General features: G+C 38.2%; 7 protein-coding genes across 9 annotated transcripts; 3 read left to right on the top strand and 4 right to left on the bottom strand.

Annotated features, from left to right (window-relative positions):
- The first annotated feature begins 452 nt into the window (after positions 1–452).
- Positions 453–2,540, top strand: LOC145898973 (ADP-ribosylation factor-like protein 15). The gene is made up of 5 exons (XM_082987672.1): positions 453–635; positions 851–995; positions 1,153–1,212; positions 1,274–1,482; positions 1,778–2,540. Exons 1-5 carry the CDS (start codon positions 582–584, stop codon positions 1,943–1,945), a joined length of 636 nt encoding a protein of 211 aa, XP_082843798.1. The 5' UTR covers positions 453–581; the 3' UTR covers positions 1,946–2,540.
- A 63-nt stretch (positions 2,541–2,603) lies between these two features.
- Positions 2,604–4,632, bottom strand: LOC145898974 (NADH dehydrogenase [ubiquinone] iron-sulfur protein 4, mitochondrial-like). 2 transcript variants are annotated; one of them, XM_082987674.1, is made up of 5 exons: positions 4,508–4,632; positions 4,069–4,255; positions 3,605–3,777; positions 3,265–3,344; positions 2,604–2,786 (listed from the first exon to the last, which is right to left on the bottom strand). In XM_082987674.1, the coding sequence occupies exons 1-5, from the start codon at positions 4,558–4,560 to the stop codon at positions 2,683–2,685; spliced, it is 597 nt and encodes a 198-aa protein (XP_082843800.1). In that variant the 5' UTR covers positions 4,561–4,632; the 3' UTR covers positions 2,604–2,682. The 2 variants fall into 2 exon arrangements, with proteins under 2 accessions (XP_082843800.1, XP_082843799.1); XM_082987673.1 differs by having other exon boundaries at positions 4,069–4,261; positions 4,508–4,622.
- A 545-nt stretch (positions 4,633–5,177) lies between these two features.
- LOC145898975 (small ribosomal subunit protein uS10-like) lies at positions 5,178–5,666 on the top strand. The gene has a single exon (XM_082987675.1). The coding sequence runs from the start codon at positions 5,257–5,259 to the stop codon at positions 5,617–5,619; it is 363 nt and encodes a 120-aa protein (XP_082843801.1). The 5' UTR covers positions 5,178–5,256; the 3' UTR covers positions 5,620–5,666.
- A 323-nt stretch (positions 5,667–5,989) lies between these two features.
- On the bottom strand, positions 5,990–7,681 carry LOC145898968 (uncharacterized). The gene is made up of 7 exons (XM_082987665.1): positions 7,443–7,681; positions 7,283–7,377; positions 6,746–7,110; positions 6,606–6,687; positions 6,328–6,553; positions 6,172–6,271; positions 5,990–6,116 (listed from the first exon to the last, which is right to left on the bottom strand). Exons 1-7 carry the CDS (start codon positions 7,534–7,536, stop codon positions 5,999–6,001), a joined length of 1,080 nt encoding a protein of 359 aa, XP_082843791.1. The 5' UTR covers positions 7,537–7,681; the 3' UTR covers positions 5,990–5,998.
- A 128-nt stretch (positions 7,682–7,809) lies between these two features.
- On the top strand, positions 7,810–9,347 carry LOC145898972 (DAZ-associated protein 1-like). 2 transcript variants are annotated; one of them, XM_082987671.1, is made up of 3 exons: positions 7,810–7,916; positions 8,034–8,079; positions 8,161–9,347. In XM_082987671.1, exon 3 carries the CDS (start codon positions 8,196–8,198, stop codon positions 9,177–9,179), a length of 984 nt encoding a protein of 327 aa, XP_082843797.1. In that variant the 5' UTR covers positions 7,810–7,916; positions 8,034–8,079; positions 8,161–8,195; the 3' UTR covers positions 9,180–9,347. The 2 variants fall into 2 exon arrangements, with proteins under 2 accessions (XP_082843797.1, XP_082843796.1); XM_082987670.1 differs by having other exon boundaries at positions 8,034–9,346.
- A 49-nt stretch (positions 9,348–9,396) lies between these two features.
- LOC145898960 (protein-cysteine N-palmitoyltransferase HHAT-like protein) lies at positions 9,397–12,146 on the bottom strand. Its single transcript, XM_082987657.1, has 8 exons — positions 11,731–12,146; positions 11,247–11,435; positions 10,870–11,082; positions 10,478–10,640; positions 10,099–10,285; positions 9,767–9,959; positions 9,595–9,709; positions 9,397–9,536 (listed from the first exon to the last, which is right to left on the bottom strand). Exons 1-8 carry the CDS (start codon positions 12,088–12,090, stop codon positions 9,439–9,441), a joined length of 1,518 nt encoding a protein of 505 aa, XP_082843783.1. The 5' UTR covers positions 12,091–12,146; the 3' UTR covers positions 9,397–9,438.
- Positions 12,147–16,525: 4,379 nt separating this feature from the next.
- On the bottom strand, positions 16,526–18,590 carry LOC145898324 (uncharacterized). Its single transcript, XM_082986753.1, has 5 exons — positions 18,463–18,590; positions 18,072–18,100; positions 17,513–17,665; positions 16,872–17,219; positions 16,526–16,659 (listed from the first exon to the last, which is right to left on the bottom strand). Exons 1-5 carry the CDS (start codon positions 18,536–18,538, stop codon positions 16,597–16,599), a joined length of 669 nt encoding a protein of 222 aa, XP_082842879.1. The 5' UTR covers positions 18,539–18,590; the 3' UTR covers positions 16,526–16,596.
- Positions 18,591–19,408: the final 818 nt, after the last annotated feature.

The raw sequence follows: 19,408 nt of genomic DNA, 5'->3' as shown, positions 1-19,408 counted from the left end.
CCACGGTCACCCAGCGGGGACATACCCCGACAACTGGTAAACCGACACCTTTTATTGTGGGCACCAGGCCAATTTTTCGTAGGGATAATTAAGCGACCAGGCAGATGTTTTGATAGTTTGGCAACCTCTAATTTAAGAGGCATCTTAACTTCACATAACCGATAATCCGCTTCAAGTAACTCATTGCCAGACAGGATTTTGGTAAGTTTGGCAGAGGAACAGCTTTCACCAAGAATCCCTAAAAATCCTCCAGTTTCTGTTGGCGGAAGGAGTTTTCCTTAAAGTTGCAAAACACAAAATAAAAGTTTTTTTTACATCTTGCAATTCTACCTGCATACGTACCATCGAGCCAACCACATTTTTTATTGAAAATGACACCTGAATATATATTCTATTTGTGGCGTCTCTCTGGCGCTCGTAACGGCCAGTACAATAAATAGCATACAGTGTACATGGTTGGAATTTGGAAATCATCGTTTATTCGTTGAAACATTTCAAATGTGGTGAAACACAACCTTTTCGAACAATGTTTTGTGGTGGGACACAACTTTTTTAAACAACTTTAAGCTTTTATTCAAACAATGAGCCAATCGTGTGGGCTTTGTTGTGGCATTTGTCGTGTGTGCTGTTATACTGTAAGTATTAAATTATAAAGACCAGGTGTCTAGAATTTTAACAGAACCTATTGTTTCAAGTCAAAAAAACTATTATTTTTACCTAAACAATGATTCAATTTTGTGAAACTTGTCTAATTAAATGTTGGATAATCTATTCAATCAACATTGCTCATAAAATTGGCTTCAAATTACAAACTTTACAAAAAATAAATTTTCCATTTTTATTCTTGCAGATTTATGAATGTATCTGCTGCAAAGAAGAAACTCCAACAACTCCAGTATACAATGTGATTTGCATCGGAGTGACAAATTCTGGAAAATCTACTTTGCTTTCTGTTTTAACACACGAAAATTCTGATACAGTTGTTCCAACATTAGGTACATAACTGGTTTTATAAATTAATGTCACATAAGCAGTTTTACAACAGCATCAGCAAACATATGTAGGCCTACCTAAATAGGAACGTTGATATGTTTGTATATACCTAAATAGCATGTAGATGATAAAAGAGAATACCAAAGGTTTCTTTCTTAGGATTTTTAATGAAAGATATCCGACTTCCAAATGTCACCTTGAAGGTCAAAGAACTTGGAGGTTGGAAAGGCTTTGTTTGTTGATATGTTTTTGAGATTTGTTCAACAAATTTAACATTTAGGTGGTGACAACATTCGAACATACTGGAATCGATATTACAATAGCGCACAAGGAGTCATTTTTGTCATTGACGGATCTTGCACACATGACAGACTTGAAGACACAAGATTAGAAATTCACCAAGCGCTTAAACACCCTGATCTACAGAGATTGCCTTGGTTAATATTATGCAACAAACAAGATTTAGATGGCGCCTGCACTGATGAAAAGGTTTGTTGTTGACTTTTATAAGTTCATATCTTAACAATGGATGTTAATTGACACAAAAACTGGAACCCAAACAGTTCGTTGGTGTGTTTGAGTACAATAGATTTGGTTTAAGCAGAAGCTTATCTTATACACTGCCAGGATTAAAGTTTTCCTCATGCCATTCATTGTTATGTGGAACATATTGATGTAACTAACATTTGGTGTGCTGCATTAGATCCTAATGTTTTGAAGAATCATGTACATCATATTTTACCACACGAAGTGCAAAAGACTACATCACTTGTTTCCATTTTAGGTGATTGAAGAACTTCATCTACGGGAATCGATGCAAGCCAACTCAAACCTTGTTATAAAATCAAGTTCAAAAATTGATGTCACCGGACTATTTTCAATCTTTGAGGCGTTTGGTGACATGCTAAGACAATTTTATTCAAATCAACAACAGCCTGTTGGCAGAATTTGACTTTTCCATGCTTCCTTCATTAGCTGCTGCTGCATGGCCATTATGCCAGGGTAAAACACTTTCATCTAACAGTGTTTTTTGATAAATTCTTCCACTTTAACACACAAATCCTTGAGATTTCAAGGTTTGCCCAGTGCCTGCACTTTGAAACACAATTTTTGGGTTATTTTGGTCCGTTATTACACAGTTTACCGAAGTAAACAAATATTTGATTGAGTAAATATTGAAATGTGATAACTTGTTTTTCTTCTAAATGTTGCAACAGGAAAGTTGTTCATTTGCAAACACTGTTGGTAAATTATCTGTTGGTTTTACCTGATATTTGTGATATGTGTTTTGTTTGAAACAAACTTGTGCAATTTGTTTTCTGTTTCTTGTTGTTGTTTACAGTATGAACAGTGGTTTTCACACTTGAGAATACCTACTATTACATACTGCTCAAACTATACTGTTGGTGCTCCTAAGATGTGTATATGTAGTTAAAATGAATTTCAACCCATTTTTGCCCAATGTAAAACAACTATACTTTTTTTGCTCTGTGGAAAATTGTCTGTGTTAATGCTTAACAGTATTAGGCACTTTTTGTCTTTGCTACCATGAGTACACATACTGCAAATACATAACAATATGTTGTTGCTCAACCAAAGACACAGTTACATATAGTCGTAATGTTTTAATTTGACAGCATAATAGTAAGATAATTTTAAAGTTTGGTGGCAACAAGAAGAATGCATGCTCTATTTCATGGCCCGCCTTGTTCGTTTGTTCCAAGAAAAGTTGGCTCCATATATTTTGGGCTGCATCTGCTTTTCCTTGGCTTCATCCACATAACAAGACCACCCTGAAGCAGAAGGAAACTTATTTACAGGTCGTGATAATAAAGCATTTGGTTTGCTGGCGTTGCATCCAAACTGGATCAGCCATTTTACTCCTGCCAAGTCAAAAGATAAAAAAATCAAGCTCCTGGTGAGGTTTGAACCCATGACCTTAAGCTTACCAGGCCCAACAAACAAAGACTATGAGCTCAGTGGTTTCACAGGGCATATTGTAGCCAAGGTACACTGGTGCGCAACCACACAACTTGCCAGGCGACCTTTAACATATACGTAGGGGATCTCTACCACTATATTCAGTTAACACAGTTATGTTTCATACCATTCAAAGGCAAGGCAGGATCGCTCAGCTGTGCAGGTCCTTACTTGGTATATTGTGATTTGCGAACTAGGTATTTATGATAACATGAAACACTTCTGTGTTCATTGTGAAGATTTAATAATGTTTGTTGATTAAATGCCAGTCTACTTGAGATGCAGTCTGACCTTGTCTTTCAACAAAAGCAACAGCATCATCTTTAGTTTTGAAGGTCATCGCCATGGAAATGTTTGACAGAGGATCAGCACTAGAAACCAAACAATGGTTAAAGAGAAAGTTTGTGGCAGAGATGTTGTAACATGTTTTGTGTAAAGCTTAATTATTTTTTCATACATAGTTACATATTAAAATTGTTTAGCATAAATTGCTGCATTTTTTATAACTTTGAATACTAGTGTTATTTATTCTGCCCTACAAAAAGGTGTTACTCTTGGCGCTTACACTAAAATAAGGTTGGGAACCACTGGTTTAAGCAAAACTGATTTTAAACATTTTAAGAGAACTAACTTTGATCCCCATCCCATAGTTGGATTTTCCCATCTCTCCCGAGTGTCAAACTCAATTTTCCAAAGTTTTGTGATCTGATTGCCAGATTGCATTGCGTTTTTGGCAGGTCGAAATACCCGAACTCTTCTTGTCACAACATGTTCTTCAGGAACACCATTAAGACAGGAAACATCCTTGAGGAAAATGACAACTATAATTATGAACGTGAACTGATAAACTTCATGTGAAACAGGTTTCAGAATGTTTCAAAATTGCATTTGATGGCAAATTAAGCATCAACCGAAACATATCTCAAACAAATTTGGATACAAGTTTAAAATTGTTACACATTTCAAATACTACAGCTTTAATCACAACAATGTTAGTTTAAACCAATAAAATACACCATATTTTATGAACCTTTTGCTATGCAGTAGCTGAAAAACAATGTAACCATACCCATGCAAGGTAAACTGTTGACTTACAGTGCCGGTTGATGGAATCTGCAGTTGAATAGCTGTGGTTTCTGAGTCGATTTTCTCTGACTCAGGGTCTTTTCGTGATTCCAATTCATATTGAATTTTGTGGCTGGATATTGTTGATTTTACATAGGAAGGAAGATGGATTTTAAAGTTGTCATGGGCGGCAACTCTTGATGTTGTTGACAAACATCTAAAACTAAACCAAATTAAACAAGGAAAAAAATGTAAACCTGTCATGTCATTAACTACAGATTTAGGTCTAACAAAGGTATACAATTTGCTCAATTTGCTGTACTTTATAATAGCTGCCTAGTGGGTTAACAAGTCATAAGCCCATCATTTGGAGCAATTGTATATAAAATATATCAATCATAATGTTATTGTTACAAAAAGGAACATATTTTTGACCAACAGTAATCATAACCAAGATCATAAATCCTACCTTGAGCTAACGGAAGGCAATTCCCGTACAAGACGGGATATCCGAGAAGCCATGGCCAAAATCAAACTAAGAACAGCTACCTCAAACAACGCAACAAGACAACAACGCAAATTTTCACAGGAATTTACTCAGCAAAACTAGGATGCAAATTAGGGACTGTCCTGCTTATAATGGATGACAGAAAAAATACTGATTCATTTTTGCATTAAAACTTCAAATTTGTATTAATCCTGACATATAATATTGTCTTTAGCAAAACAAAAATTCTCTAGTTCAATACGGTCTCAATGGTGACCAAAAAAGCAATAAGTAACTATTAGTGACATGCAATTGACTGCTTAGATATTTTATGAATTTATATATAAAATATTCCAAAGGTTTGCCAAAGAATAATAAATTGCATGATCAAGAGAGTATAATTAGCTGTGTACTTGCGGTTAAAAGCCGTAACTTCGGTCAGATCAGAGTTGGCCAACCACCAAGTGTTTCTCCAATGAAAATTGTTTTGTTATTAAGTTTCAGTTTTTTTTGTCAAAATCATACTTTTTGCAAAATATTTTTCACAATTGTCTGATTATACACCTTATAGTCTAAATAAATTTTACTACGACCACTAGGTGTCAGGTTCGACATCCGGTAAAATCATGCCTCAATCATTCTTTTCCTCAGTAACGTTAAGGGCTCACCGCTGTTCTTGTTTAGTCTGCAATCTACAGGATTAAGTCGGCCCCATTGTCATAAAGATCACCATGAGTGCTTACAAAGAAGCGGGCAAAGTTCCCCAAGAATCTGAAGCCCCGATTCACAAAATCAGAATCACTTTGACATCTCGCAACGTGCAGAGCCTGGAAAAGGTTTGCAGTGATTTGATCAAAGGGGCTAAGGACAAGCAGCTTCGCGTTAAAGGACCGGTGCGCATGCCAACTAAGATCTTGCGCATCACATGCCGCAAAACACCCTGCGGTGAAGGTTCCAAGACCTGGGATAGATATCAAATGAGGATCCACAAGCGTCTCATTGATCTTCACAGCCCCTCCGAAGTTGTCAAGCAGATCACCTCCATCAGTATCGAGCCTGGTGTTGAGGTCGAAGTCACCATTGCCGACACATAAAGAGTTGTTGTGCAAATTGGATGAAATAAAATGTCCTATGTTCACTTTATTGTGTTTGAGTAATGCAGCATTACTATGAAGTTTTACATGGATGCCACTTTTTAATCACTTATGGCTGAAAAATTATTTTACACTGGGACACAGCTAGGTCACAAAAACTGATCTACATATAAGTCTATGTAACACAGTAAACTTTTACACAGATTTTTATGTTACATAGTCTTACATGTGAGTCAGTTTTTTGCGACTTGGCTGTGTCCTGGTGTCAAAGCATTTTTCCTTTTTGCCAGCTAAAAAAAAACAATGCTGCAACGTACACAAATCTTAGCGGTAGCAACGGCATACACAATCACACACATAACTAACTTTACGGCAATATTTATTTTGCAGTGACAAACTGAAACAACTGGAATAAAATTGCATAGATGAAAACAGAAACAACAATAGAATAAACTGTGCCAATGCCATGAACATTGAAGTTAGAATCAACCACACTCCTGGAACAACAAACTTGAAAGTTATTTACAAAACAAACACAACAAGAATACTAACCTCCTTTGTTTGGGCAATGGATGTTTTAAGTACTTCTTCAGTTGATTTTTCCTATGGCGATAAATAAGGGGGAATCCTTTCCTCAAAGCAAGGCTAAGTTCTAACAAACAGTATGTACATCAAAATACACCAGCAACATATCACATTAGAGTTTACCAGGTTTTGCTGCTGTGCTGGTGATTGAAGTTCTGCATATGGGGCATGGACAATTTAAATGATTTTCATTTTGTTTGTTCCAAAAGCGCAAGCATGTTTCACAAAATATGTGCCCACATGGAAAGCACTCACAGGGGAGAAAGTAAATTTCAAAACAAATTGGACAGGTAAACCTTTCTTGGACAAATCTGGACTCAGATAATTTCAATTCCTTTTTGTATCTTTCCTGTGCAGAATAAAGTTGACATGGTATAAACACAATCTTTTTTAAACCTTACCATATGTAGGGTTTTTCTTTGAATGTGCATAATTTGTCTCTCTTGATAATGCACCTTGTTTTTGTTTCTATTTTGTCTTGCACTAAATACAGATAAGGATTTCATTTTTTTGGCAACACTGACACAAACTTGATGTTCACCTTGTACTGTGAAACACATTATTATGCAATGGTTTAGAAGATGTTGGTGATAAACTAGAATAACTGGTGGGAATAGATTCATTATCAGTCTGTTTTGTTTTCATTGTTGTCCTATAGTTGCAGCCATCTGTGGAAGACTGGTGGTCAATGATTGTCCATGTTTCATCAACCAAATCACTTGCTCTTTGTGAAGTTGCAGGCTTAATTTGTGACACAGATGTTGCAACATCCACCCTTGACTTCATCAGCCACACAGGAGGGGCAACAAACTCTGAACATGCGCATCTTCGTGGATGGACAAAGTCGAATGATCCAAGCCTTCCACCACAATGCGGACAATCAAGCTTTCCACTTGACCAACCACCCTATTAACAACATTAACATTTCTCAATCACTCTATACATCATGACACAAAGCATTTTATGCTGCTTTATTGTGGATAAATGCCAATTATATTTTCTTCGAATAAAAAACACTACACTCATATGTTCCATGTAATGATGTTTATACAAAATGCTACTTTCAAATAGGAATTACCTGATCAATACTATCTTTTACCCATTCCGGAGATTTGTCAGAGTCAATATGCCACAATGTTGCGTTTGTGTTGCCATCACAGGATCTTTCTGCATCTATTGTACAAAGAATTAGAAACAACCAAATAGAAAAAAAATTTCAAAACAATTAAACAGCAAACCTTTTTCAATTGGTAAGTTGTGTGTGTTTACAAGGCAATCGGTCATCATTAGAAAACATCGACATTTTCTGCACTTAACTTTTGTGCCCTCCATTAAAAAAATTGCAATACGAACTTATCACTCCGCATTTGAATGAGTGGATAGCTTGGTGGCTAACGAAGAGGACACCGAAATATACTTACAAAAACAATAACTTCTCCAGTTTATTGCGAAAAATTTCATATGTAAATTTTCTTATATGTTGGATTTTAATTTTTGCTCGTGACAGTGCAGTTAAGAATTTTATTTTGTGTTATTCCTAAAACCGCGGATCCCTCCTCCGATTTCGTCATCACGCGGATAAAGTTTCGAGAAGCACAAATCTGATTTAGTTGAAATGAATAAACGTAGTTGGTCGAATTTGCTGCCTTTGAAATCCCACAAAAGGAAATTATACTCGCAATGTCTCTTCCACTCTGCCTGAAAACTTGAAGGTAATTACCGTATAGGTAATGTACAGTGTAAAGATATAACAGAGTAGGCCATACTGTGGGTATTTTACTGTATCTGTAGCAAGTACTGTACAGATAGTTATACGTCATTTTGTGTAGAGTACATACATCACTACCTTTAAGTCAAACATATTGTGCTGATCAGGTAGGTGGGTACAAAGTATTGCATTTCATTGTGTATTCGACTTGCTATATTATACATATTTTATACTTCATGTACTTGTAGCATATTTTTACAAATATTTGTGCACCTGTAAAACAATGTCTGAAGATGTGGGAAAGTTGTTTGTTGGTGGGTTGTCATGGGCGACCAATGAAGAGAAACTGGGTGAATATTTTGGGCAGTATGGCACAGTTGTTGAAAGCAAAGTTATGAAAGACAAGGTCACAGGTAACCCAAGGGGTTTTGGTTTTGTCAAGTTCGAAAATCCAGACAGTGTTGAATCGGTGATGAAAGCAAGACCTCATGTATTGGACGACAAACAAATTGACCCAAAACCATGCACTCCAAAAGAAGTGCAACAGAAAAGAAAAGAAGCAGAACGATTACATGTAAAAACCCACAAAATATTCATTGGTGGTCTGTCCAGGGACATAAGTGAGGATGAAGTGAAAGACTATTTCAAAACATATGGCGAAGTTGCCGATGTAAACTTTGCCATCAGCAAAGTGGACAATAAAAATAAAGGCTTCGGCTTTGTTACATTTCTGTCTTCTGAAGCAGTGGAACAATGCATCACCAAACATTACCATGAAATTGGTGGAAGAAAAGTGGAAGCGAAAAGAGCTGAGCCGAGGGAGAACCGTAAACCACCAGATGGCCAGCAACAATGGGGAGAAAACAACTACAACAACATGGGTCAAGGCAACACGAGTCAGGGCTACAACCAGATGCAAGGTGGTTGGGGCGGTGGTGGAGGTTATGGGTATGGAATGCCCCAAATGATGGGACCATCTGGGGGATACATGCCCCCAAACCCTGGATATGGTTATGGAGGGTATGGAGGCATGTATCCTGGTTATGGTGGATATGGTTATCCACCACAAGGCCAAAATCAATCCAATCAAAATCAACAAGCAGGCAATGGTTATCCACAGATGGGTCAATATGGCCAGTACGGTTCTTCATATGGACCTATGTATGGAAGTGGGGACAATAGCCAGAATCAAACCACTTCAAAAAATGGCAGCGGTAAAGATCAGACAGCCACAAACAAGCAAAGTTATCATCCGTACAAGCGTTGATCGTAATTGCGTGAAATACTTTAATACTCTGTGTACTGACATGGTAATTTTTACTAAGAAACTGGTATTATTAGAAGTCATTACAATTGTAAAAAATGCATTGTTCAATAGTTGCAGAATACTGTGTAAATAACTTGGCTACCATGTTTCCACTTTTTGTTTTAGTTTTGTGCATATATTTGTTCAACATTTAATAAAAAAAACATTTGCAATGCACTAGACTGGTGTCACAAATCATCAAATTCGACAAATCTTGTCATTAAACTTTCTTCTGCTTCATTTGTTCTTGTAATTCTGTGTTAATTGACACATAGGAATACCCAAGGAGGTAAGTCAGAAAAAGTCCAACATATCCCCCTGGATTGAAGGAAGAAAAACACATTATTTTTTCAAACAAATCAAAACTTTAACATACCTCTCATGAACAGTCCTTTCACGTACCAACCAAATGAATCAACACCATTGATTCCAATGCAGTTGAACAACAAAATACACCAATAATTTAACCCAAGCAACAAATGCTTGATTCTCTGAAATTGAAGTTTACATTGTGGTATGCTGAGTAAATAGTCGGTGTGATACCTTACCTTGTATTGTGTATCCTGAAATCTTTGAAGCAAATACAGTTCAAAAGTCAGCCCAAACCAATTGAGAAATGCCCATAAGCACGTTTGTATTGAAAGTCCTTGCATAAGAACCACAATAATGAAGGAAATGCCCCCGGCCAAACCTTCCTTTGTCACTTTCTGATGGCCTTCACCCAAAGGGTCGTAAATATATCTACAGTAATTGTAATACGTTTCACTGTAAATGTATCAAAAGTATTAGCAATGTGACTTTTATCAAACCGCAAGGTGGCGCTAACAAGCAGCAATGTGTGGCAAAGACTTCACAGGATTTTGTTTAACAACTATTTTACCTGCATAACCAGTGCTGTATGCCACGGTCAAAGTAGGTATCGGCAAAGGTACAAATGGTTGCTATGTTCTTGCAGCATCCAGGCGCGCCATCATACCCGTCCACGTGTTTTGCTACACTACCTGTAACTGCATACAGAAGGCGGCCTTTCATCCAATCCAAGTAGACATTAGTAAAAGCCAGGAAACCTGCAAGAATTACAGTCAACGTCACAACTTAATATTGTACACGTCTGAACACACAGCTAGTGCTTAAACATCGAATTGGTTTGTGGTAATTTAACAAAATATTCTAAATTTACGCTACAAAAAATAACTTCAAACTGAACGTTTTTTCCGCAAACCGCTTCAAAGAAATGTCTCTTTGTATACACAAATTACCTAACACAAATGAAGGAGACCTTTGCATGAATTCCGCGTCCAGAGGCAATGACGAAATGTGAAAGAAATGCAAAAGAAAGTCTATAACAATCATATAACCGGCAATTCTTCCAATATCCTTGAGAAGTGTCTTATAAGAAGGGGATTTCCCAGTTTCGTTGCTCTGCAATAAAAGATAGAACTTTTATGTATTCGCTTCTTTTTCAACGTCTCTGCACAGGTGTTTGGTCTCGTTTCTAAATTTTTGATATTTTGAAACAACGTATTATTAAACAAAGGCAAATTCCCAGGGTCATTGCTTAATTTAGCATGATTGCTTTATGCTTTATTGTCGGCTTTTTTGACAAACAGAAACATAACCTGACTTGCCCCATTTTAACAAGGGGAATTACCTGTTGACTAAAACTGTCATACGTCATCACTGGACCAAAAAAGTAATAGGGAAGGTAGAAGTTATAACGGAACAAGTGGAAAGCGGTAAAATGATCTTCATTTGGCGTTGCGCTGATACGACATCTCTCGAAACCGAAGCTGCAGCATCGAAATATTGCAAACATGAAGGAGGAGTGAGCCATCACAGAGTAGTGGTTCCCGAACAACATAAACTGTCAGGGAAAGTTTTGGTTAATTTCAAAGCATTAACATTTCCACAACACTGGCGCGTAATGCAGGATTTGTTTACAGCGTCCACCAAAAAAATGTTAAGTTCAGCTTCAAAACAAATGAGTTCGTGGAAATTTTAGCGGTAAAACCACCTTATTTTGTTCACCTTGTTAAACGGCGTGAGGTGCGTGGTGAACATCAAACTAACAGTTAAGACCCACAAGTACGTTTCGTCGCGGAACTGTGACACGTAGAAATACGTCACACATAACAAGGACATGGTGATGACGTAGGCACCTCCAAATAGACCGTAGACCCAAAGTAAGCCGTGGATGAAAAGAAGAGTTTCTCGAATCTGCGGAAATTTGAAAAAAATCATTTGATCGCTTCACAGTTGAACAACTTGCAACGCCTGATACCGTTTGTAGTGAAATTCTGTATTAACTTTATACAATAGTTTTGTTGGCACGTTGTTATACGGTACATATTTCGGTCGGTGTGAAAACAGATTGTATAGAAATCAAGTATTTTTAGGGGATAAATAAATTTAATATTCAGAACCTGTTAATTGTAGTGACAATATCGTGAAACCCATTTAGTTTAACGTAATACGTAACATGTTTATAATTAGGGGGCCAACAAAACAGTACCTCAGGCAAATATTTCTTGCATAAAACGCTGATCACTGTGTGGGAGATGAACATAGAAATCACAATAAATCTTGCTTGTGAGAACCAGAATGTCCATTCGAAGTCGGCGATATCTTTCTTTCTTGACATCACGAACCAACCTTCTCCCAACACCCTCTTTTTAGAGAGCGTGACGTCATCGTCATGGTCTACTGATTCTTTAAACACGTGGAACAGCGCGAAGAGAGATACATTGAGGAGAACGAAGCAATATATTTTACATTCGCTGCTGAGTTGTTTTATTAGCTTCGTTGCGTCTTCTATGTAAGTTCTTATCCAATTTGTTGGTTGAATTTCTCCTCTTCCACTCTCACTTTCCATCGTAAATCTCACAACAAACCTCAAACAGCAGCGCTACAACCAGTTTCCCAGCCGTCTCCTACCTTTTACAACACAAATGTAAATAACACATCTCGTTTAATGAAAAGGCCAAGCGTATGTTCCCTTCTATTCAGTCGCACTATGCTCGACTATACACAACAATAAACTGTTTCCTGCCGATATGCTGCTGTCATTTTAATGTTAGCGGTTGCCAGGAATGCGTGTTATCAACTGGATCCATACCAGCCCCGCGCTGCTTTGTCCATGTTAAATCTTCCCTAGCTTGACAAGCGACGAGTTCAACCGGGTTTGTTTGACACAACAGTGTATAGTTTGTGTATCCGCTAAACTCGCTAGCGATGTTTATTTACGTTTCACTTTCAGCGGTTGATGTACTACCGACTGTCAACGCCCGAAGCAGAATATCGCAAGCTGTGTTGCGCTGGCCTGAACCACTACAACACGTAATTATATTGACCTTGGTGTCTGTCGTACGTAAATGCCACAGCTACAGTATACGTTCAGTCGCAGCCTTTACGTATCTAGCTGTTATTTAGGCTTATTTACCTCAAGATGTATAGGACAACCGACGCTCATTTTTTTCTAAGAAAGACGTTTCTTTATAAGGTTAGACAACCTACATGTGTTTCATGGGAAGCCTTTATCCGGTGCTGGCATTCGTAAATTGCGTGACGTGTGAAATACGTCATTTCTGAAGCACTTTTCTGCGGCTTCCTTTTCGTTTACAAACTAACTTCCACTTTGAAACACGCCGCATTCTTGTGAAATGAGGCGACATCGTTCGAGGGCTGAGTGCTGTCGGGTTGTTGTGGTTTTAACATTACGTCACAAATTCGTGACGTGACGATGTGGTTTGTTGTCGTGTTTCCCCACACAGCAACGCGTCGGCATTTGAATTTCAGAAGTCGTTTTTCAAACAACACTTGTGTTTTGTTGCAGTGGGGCAAACGTTAATAATAAACGGTGGTGATATTTTACCTGTTTTTGATGTGTTCTTCTTATATGTAAAAATAATTAAACTGTTTCTCCAAACGTCTTTCGTGGTTTAGCCCCGAGTAAGTTTGTTGCAGTTGGCCCAAACCTCCAAAAACTGACATGCTAAAAAACGGTCATTAAAAACCAGCACTTAGAGCAGGTTTCATGTAATTTTTTACCAGTTTTTTTGGCCCCGTTGGGTTTTCAACCGTGTATAACAGGACATTAATTACGACCAATAATTTCACACGTTGCATTGGTTGATCGACGTTGACCGAATCATCCGCCCACACAGTCAGTATCAAGTTTGGGTAATCCCCAATTACGTATTTTTGCATCTTTGGCGACACCGAGTGGGGAGATAAAGAATAATTTTATCATTCATTAAAATTATTTTGACGTGAGTTGGGCAGAAGTGGCCGAGTGCCGTAACCCTGCGGTCACCGGAGCGTATAAACCTTTGTATGGTCTTCGTTAAGTTTTTGTATTTTCCTTCACCTTTCATTAGGTTATCGACCAAAAACAGAAGCGTCGACCCCAGCGCAGCCCGCCCCATGTTATAGAAACTTCACAGTGTGTGTGGCCGATTCCATCCTCCTTTATCATTTCATAATGTCCGAAATTTGTTTTTCATATTACAATCACAACCATCTGTTATATTTTTTTTTTTAAATACGCTTTTTTCGAACCTACATCACCAGATGGAAGTTTGTTTTATGGATGAGGAAAACCATCAGTAAATTAAAGTTAGTACTTTTGTAAAGGTAAACATTCTGCTTTCATGAAACAAAATTCAATACTGCAGTATTGACATTGGATAAGACCGTTACAGCTGTTCTGCGGCATATGCAGTTGCTGTTACCAGCGTGTTGAATGCAAGTGTGACTAAACGGAAACACATGAACAAACACTGGGAGTAGACCAGAAATTAATCTAATTAGGATCAGCGAGAAATCAACCAGAAATTTGCATTCAACCCGCTTGCAACAACGTATGTTGCAGAACACAAACATTTTCCAATGCAAAATCCATATTTCCAACACGGGCATCTACAGCGTCCCGGCCTATATGAGTGTCAAGACATGTCAATGTATTTGTAAAGGTCGCTCGGTGGTGATCTCGTTTCGCTGACACTCAAGGGAAAGATACAATTCCTTTTATCATTGAATGACAATGAAGTGCTTCCTTTTAATCATCGGGTGATGCTAATCCCTCATATGGTCTTTTGTCAAATCAGCGCCAAGCGATCAATCAATGCTTGCGGTTCGCATATAATTATTGACCCACATGACCTTCAAAATCCTCACGAAGAGATAGATTTGGATTTGCTTTCCACGCACAAAAAGGCCACGATAAATTACCCAAAAAATAAATGCATTCTCTTTGCAAGGATGGCATTTAGGCGGGATTCTACTATCGCGTTTTACGAATGCTTCCCCGATCCATGGCATAAATCAGGGCATTTTGTTTAAAAGCTGCTCATTGAGCAATTTCCAAAAATGGCGTCTCTCGGCAATTAAAGTGTCGGCTTTTAATTCAATGCTCAGGTCGCTAAGGCGATAACTTGCCCTTCTATTTTTAATAACGCGTTAAAGTCAGAAAAATTAGGTTTACCACAATGATGTAATGACCACCACAGTTTTCAACACCTCTGAGCAATTTGTGGATTATATTGGCATTTGAAAAGATCGGCTGCCTATGCATATTTATGAGGAAACTATCATTTAATTGACATAATTTTCGGTCATTAAATTGACGTCTTTATTAATTCATGGGCACGCGAAATATCTTCTATTTGGAAACCGCTCGGCGGTAAAATTCTTTCAAAACCTTTTTGCGCCGAATCCCCTCTCCTTATGATGAACCAGAAACGTAGGTGATTTCTATTCTCGGCTCCTGGAAGATTATTTTAAGCCAGCGTTGCGGGTTCAGCTTTTATAAACGAATTTATAAACTGCTGTCGTGAAATTCCGAAAACAGATTAACGCCAGCACAGAGAAGTTCAAACAACTCTTTCAATAAAGTTATTATGGAATTTACAAGATTTAAATTGATTTCTCTATACTGATCTTTCCATACTAAACAACGCACAAACCATGACTGTAATTGAAATATCATTTGTAGAGAAATCATGCAATTTACATTAGTATTATAACTATAAATATCACAATAATTTGTTCTCATCAAAATCCCAACAGTTTTGTGGCACCCACAAGTTTGGATTAACATGAATTGAACATCATCACATTAAATATTAATTCCCATTTCCATGCATACAAGCATTAAGTAGGTTGCCGGCGAAAATTAGATTGGAGTGGTGACATCCCCAGAGGTCACCTCACTATGTTCAATACAAGTAAGTTTGTGACGTCAATGCCGATCTTCGGACGTCATAGAAAACGTCAAATGGATCCGACTTGTTCCTTCCTGCAGCAACAAAGGTTAAAATATAATAACCTTTGGCCAAAGCCATCACATTTCCCAACTAATCCAATTGCTTCCATGAAATCCCACTGTTTCTTGATAAAAGTGGCCTAAGTTAGGTATAAATGAAAAATTGCAAATTTAACAAACCATGATCTCAACAGCATAATCATGTTTTTTGCTTATCATCGTACCTACGACTTGTACAAAGTAACCGTGCCTTGTGAATTTGTTCTGGACAAATATTGTGCCGCGATGCTTGCTTTGGTTTAAGGGACCAGGAAGTTACCACATTTCCGCCGAATTTACGGGTAGGGGTTCATATATTTGAACGAATACATAAACTAGCCGTTAACCAAGGCCTAGTATGGTACGTTTATTGAATTTGTTGGTCATTCTTATGTCTTAGCAAGAGAGGAATTTCAAACTAATGGCAGCAAATGTTAGTCCCTAACACTTTTGATTTAACAATTTTGTTGTAATTTGAAATGAAATGTCTCCCATGGAATAAACTAAAATGCTTGATGCGTAATTGTCCGCATATTTGAAACTGCAAAACTATCTTCCAATCATCTTAAATCCTGAGCCTTAAAATTTGAATGATGGTGGACCCGCAGCCATTTACAGTTTTTGGACTCGGTCCAAGGTAACTAACATTCAAATTTGAACAATTCGTTCATACAAATTTCAATACACAATTTATCAACCTTCCAAACACATAACTTGAGAATCTTATGCAACCACGCATAGTAAAATATGCATTTGTATGCCGCTTATATTACAGACTTGTCATTATAGAAGTCTTAGCCAATCCAATTGGATTATTGATTGCTAAAGGCCTTGTACCAAGATTAGGACTTGTGGCCTTGTTAAGTTTTTCACCGTTGGCTTGTTACATCTAAAACCCTGCTTGTCTGACTAACTACCTCAAATCACCAGCTGGGCCATTAGCTCCATCACTTGTTTGTTTGTTGCCATGCAAAAGACGGAAATGCACAAAAAACGTGGTCTTTATTTTGGTGTAACATTCTTGGTCGATAGTTAAACACTTTGTACAAATAGCAAAAACGTTGCGATCATTTTGGTTTACTGAACGGAGTAATAACCGTCCACCTTCTCTTTAACTCCTTCATCTTGTGTTCCTTCCACCTGAAATTAGGATATGGAGTTTGAAAACTCACCGCGTTGCGTTGAAACGAAGCACAAAAAACACGACTCTTATTTCATCGTTTTTATATATATAGGATGCGTTTCAATACCATACGACAACACACACAAATAAAATTGGTTCATTGGCATAAATCAAATGCGAACTATTTCCTTAACACAGAAAAATATATCTGCAAAATTAAACTGCTTACGTCATCGTGGTTGTTTGTATCGTCCGCATAACGCTTGATAATGGCTGGGTTGAATCCGAAGCTTTTCTTGATAACAGCTGGCATAATCATCTTCTTATTCCTGTGTGAGGGAGATCTCTTAATGATGGATGGAACTTTGAGACGTCGGATGATGGTCGGGTTCGAATATCTTTTGATCACTGAAGGAACATTGAATCGTTTTAGGATGGAAGGTCCTCCGAATCTCTTCACGATTGAAGGCATCATCATCATCCCTCTCTTGTCCACCTCCGCGGTTTCCTCGTCAATCTCCCCCTCCTCCCGGGGCTCATTAGGAGAAGTTGCATCTTCCTCAATGCTGCTGATCAACTACGTCAAGAGTTACCAGGGTTAATTTCCCGGCACTAGCAGAGAGATACAGCCTTAATTAAAGTAATTCAAAAATCTTAACGAAACTTGCTGCGATTCAGTGGATCGTTAAATGACCGATGAAAAGAGTGACCAATGCCATGTAAATAAAGACCAAATAAACCCTAATAGTAAGGCCTTTATGCGTGATCTATATCCATTAAATTTCCTCGCGGGTAAACATGTCAGTACGTTTTGTGTTTTGTATAATGTGTAATTCCGATTGAATTGCGCATGTGTTAATAAAGCTTTACGTTTTCGAGTTCCCTTTTGAGGATAAATGAGTTTCCGTATCTCGCCGCCCTCTGTTCCACGACGTCATAATCGGGTTCTTTCTCTTCAAGTAGCGCCAGAAGCTCGGGATAAAATCCATCCGTCTCAAGAAATTGTTGGCCGACTTGGTCGCTCTGCAATAATGCTTAAAAATGTGACACTTGTCTCAAGGGCCATTATTCAGTGTAATCTTCACCCTTATCGTAACGGAGCCTTACACCGCCCATTAAAAAGGTGTTATTTTTGCCCACAATGAAACCAAAGTGTTTGATTGAAAGCTGTTACAGAATTGAAATGTTTTCGAGTGGTTCGACCCATCCACTGGAATGCATCGCACAAGTGGGAGGTGCCGGCTTTTAGGCAATTTATTCTTAAGCAGTCTCTGCATTAACACGACAGCAACAACGCTGTAAGATAATTGTTACTCGCATTGAAAAATCTCGTGACAGAAAAGAAAATTTGCAATATGAAAAATTTCAAATGACCACAAATAGTTAAACACGCGTGCTGGAATCCGCAAAAATGTTCGCAACTTCTTACCGCAAAATCGGGTTCCTCGCCGAAAAGTGCTGAAAATAAATAAAGTTATATAACGTTATAGAATTGCTGGATTGGTGAAGACAATTTAAATTTCTAAATGTCAATCTGCGCGTTTCATAATCGATTACCTTGCTTGACTACGTGATACAACTAATTAGGGCGGAGAGGAATCGAAACGCAACGAACCAAGGACAAAGTTCGCGTCACACTCAGTACAAGTCAATAGTTTAAAAAGTTAACGCTGCGGCAAAAACCTGACAAAGAACGACTTCCTCTACTACTGTGCTACGTATGCTGTCAGACATACCACAATTATTGCGTTAATTTGTACCAGAAGAGCAGTCTTAGTTAAATCCATGTACATTTTAAAAGCCATTTAATATTATTTTACCTTCATTCTGTGTATCTCCAAGGACAAGAGTGGTTGCCATAAACAAAACCATAACAAGGACAGCTTGAAAAGACATTTTCTTGTGAAAGTTTTCAGTTCCGCGCACGAAATTTCAAACAACAAAATTCTGAAAAAACGGGAAATCGACGGTTAAGGTAGTTTTTTTTTAATAAACGCAAACACAACGTCTGAAAGCGACGAAAACAAACAACAAAGTTGTCGTTTTCTCAAAATATGTGCAATTATTTGGGATTCAGCATCGCCATGAGGCAAGGCTCCAACTATTCGTAATAAAAAGTCGTATCCTTGGAAACCCTGACCTATTGATGCATTTTCTGCTTCACTATTCGCATAAACCTGGACCTGATCCTTCGATACGTGAACTGAGTCACACCGAAAGACGTTAAACAAACTGGGGACGATAAGCGCACTCTTTTATAGGCGGAAAATTAGCGAAGTAATGTCGCTCCCGATCATCAACGCCTTATCGCAATAATCGATCTCTTCCCGCGAAAGTCCAACCGATCCACCGCTAATAATTCATCACCTTTGCTTCTCCTGCCAACATCAGCAGTGAACGATCGAGTCCCGAGCGTAGAACGGGGCGAGGCATCGCGACGAACAAGTGTCCTGAGTCTTTTATAGAGTGTGGAAAGCTCGTTTATGTCTCTCGTGCCATATTGATTGCTCTATTCATCCTCCACATCGATCTCCGCACCTCCTCCTTCACTTCGCGCGATGTTACGCGCACGAATTATTAATGCGACGTCATTAACTGTTGTATTGGACCCCGCGGGATTCAACTCGCGCGTTCCTGGGAGAGCAACCGGACATGTGTCGATGTGGGGGTCGTAAATTTTAACCATCTCACACCCTCGTGTACTCAGGATTTTCATTAAAGCGCTGAAAAACTAACTCAGTTATTATCAGGTCGTGCGGCAATCCA

This window comes from Ascidia mentula, chromosome 4 (assembly GCF_947561715.1).
Source record: "Ascidia mentula chromosome 4, kaAscMent1.1, whole genome shotgun sequence".
Lineage (NCBI taxonomy): Eukaryota > Metazoa > Chordata > Ascidiacea > Phlebobranchia > Ascidiidae > Ascidia > Ascidia mentula.
The sequence above is the reverse complement of the archived record's forward strand: the minus strand, read 5'-3'. Positions and strand labels throughout refer to the sequence as shown.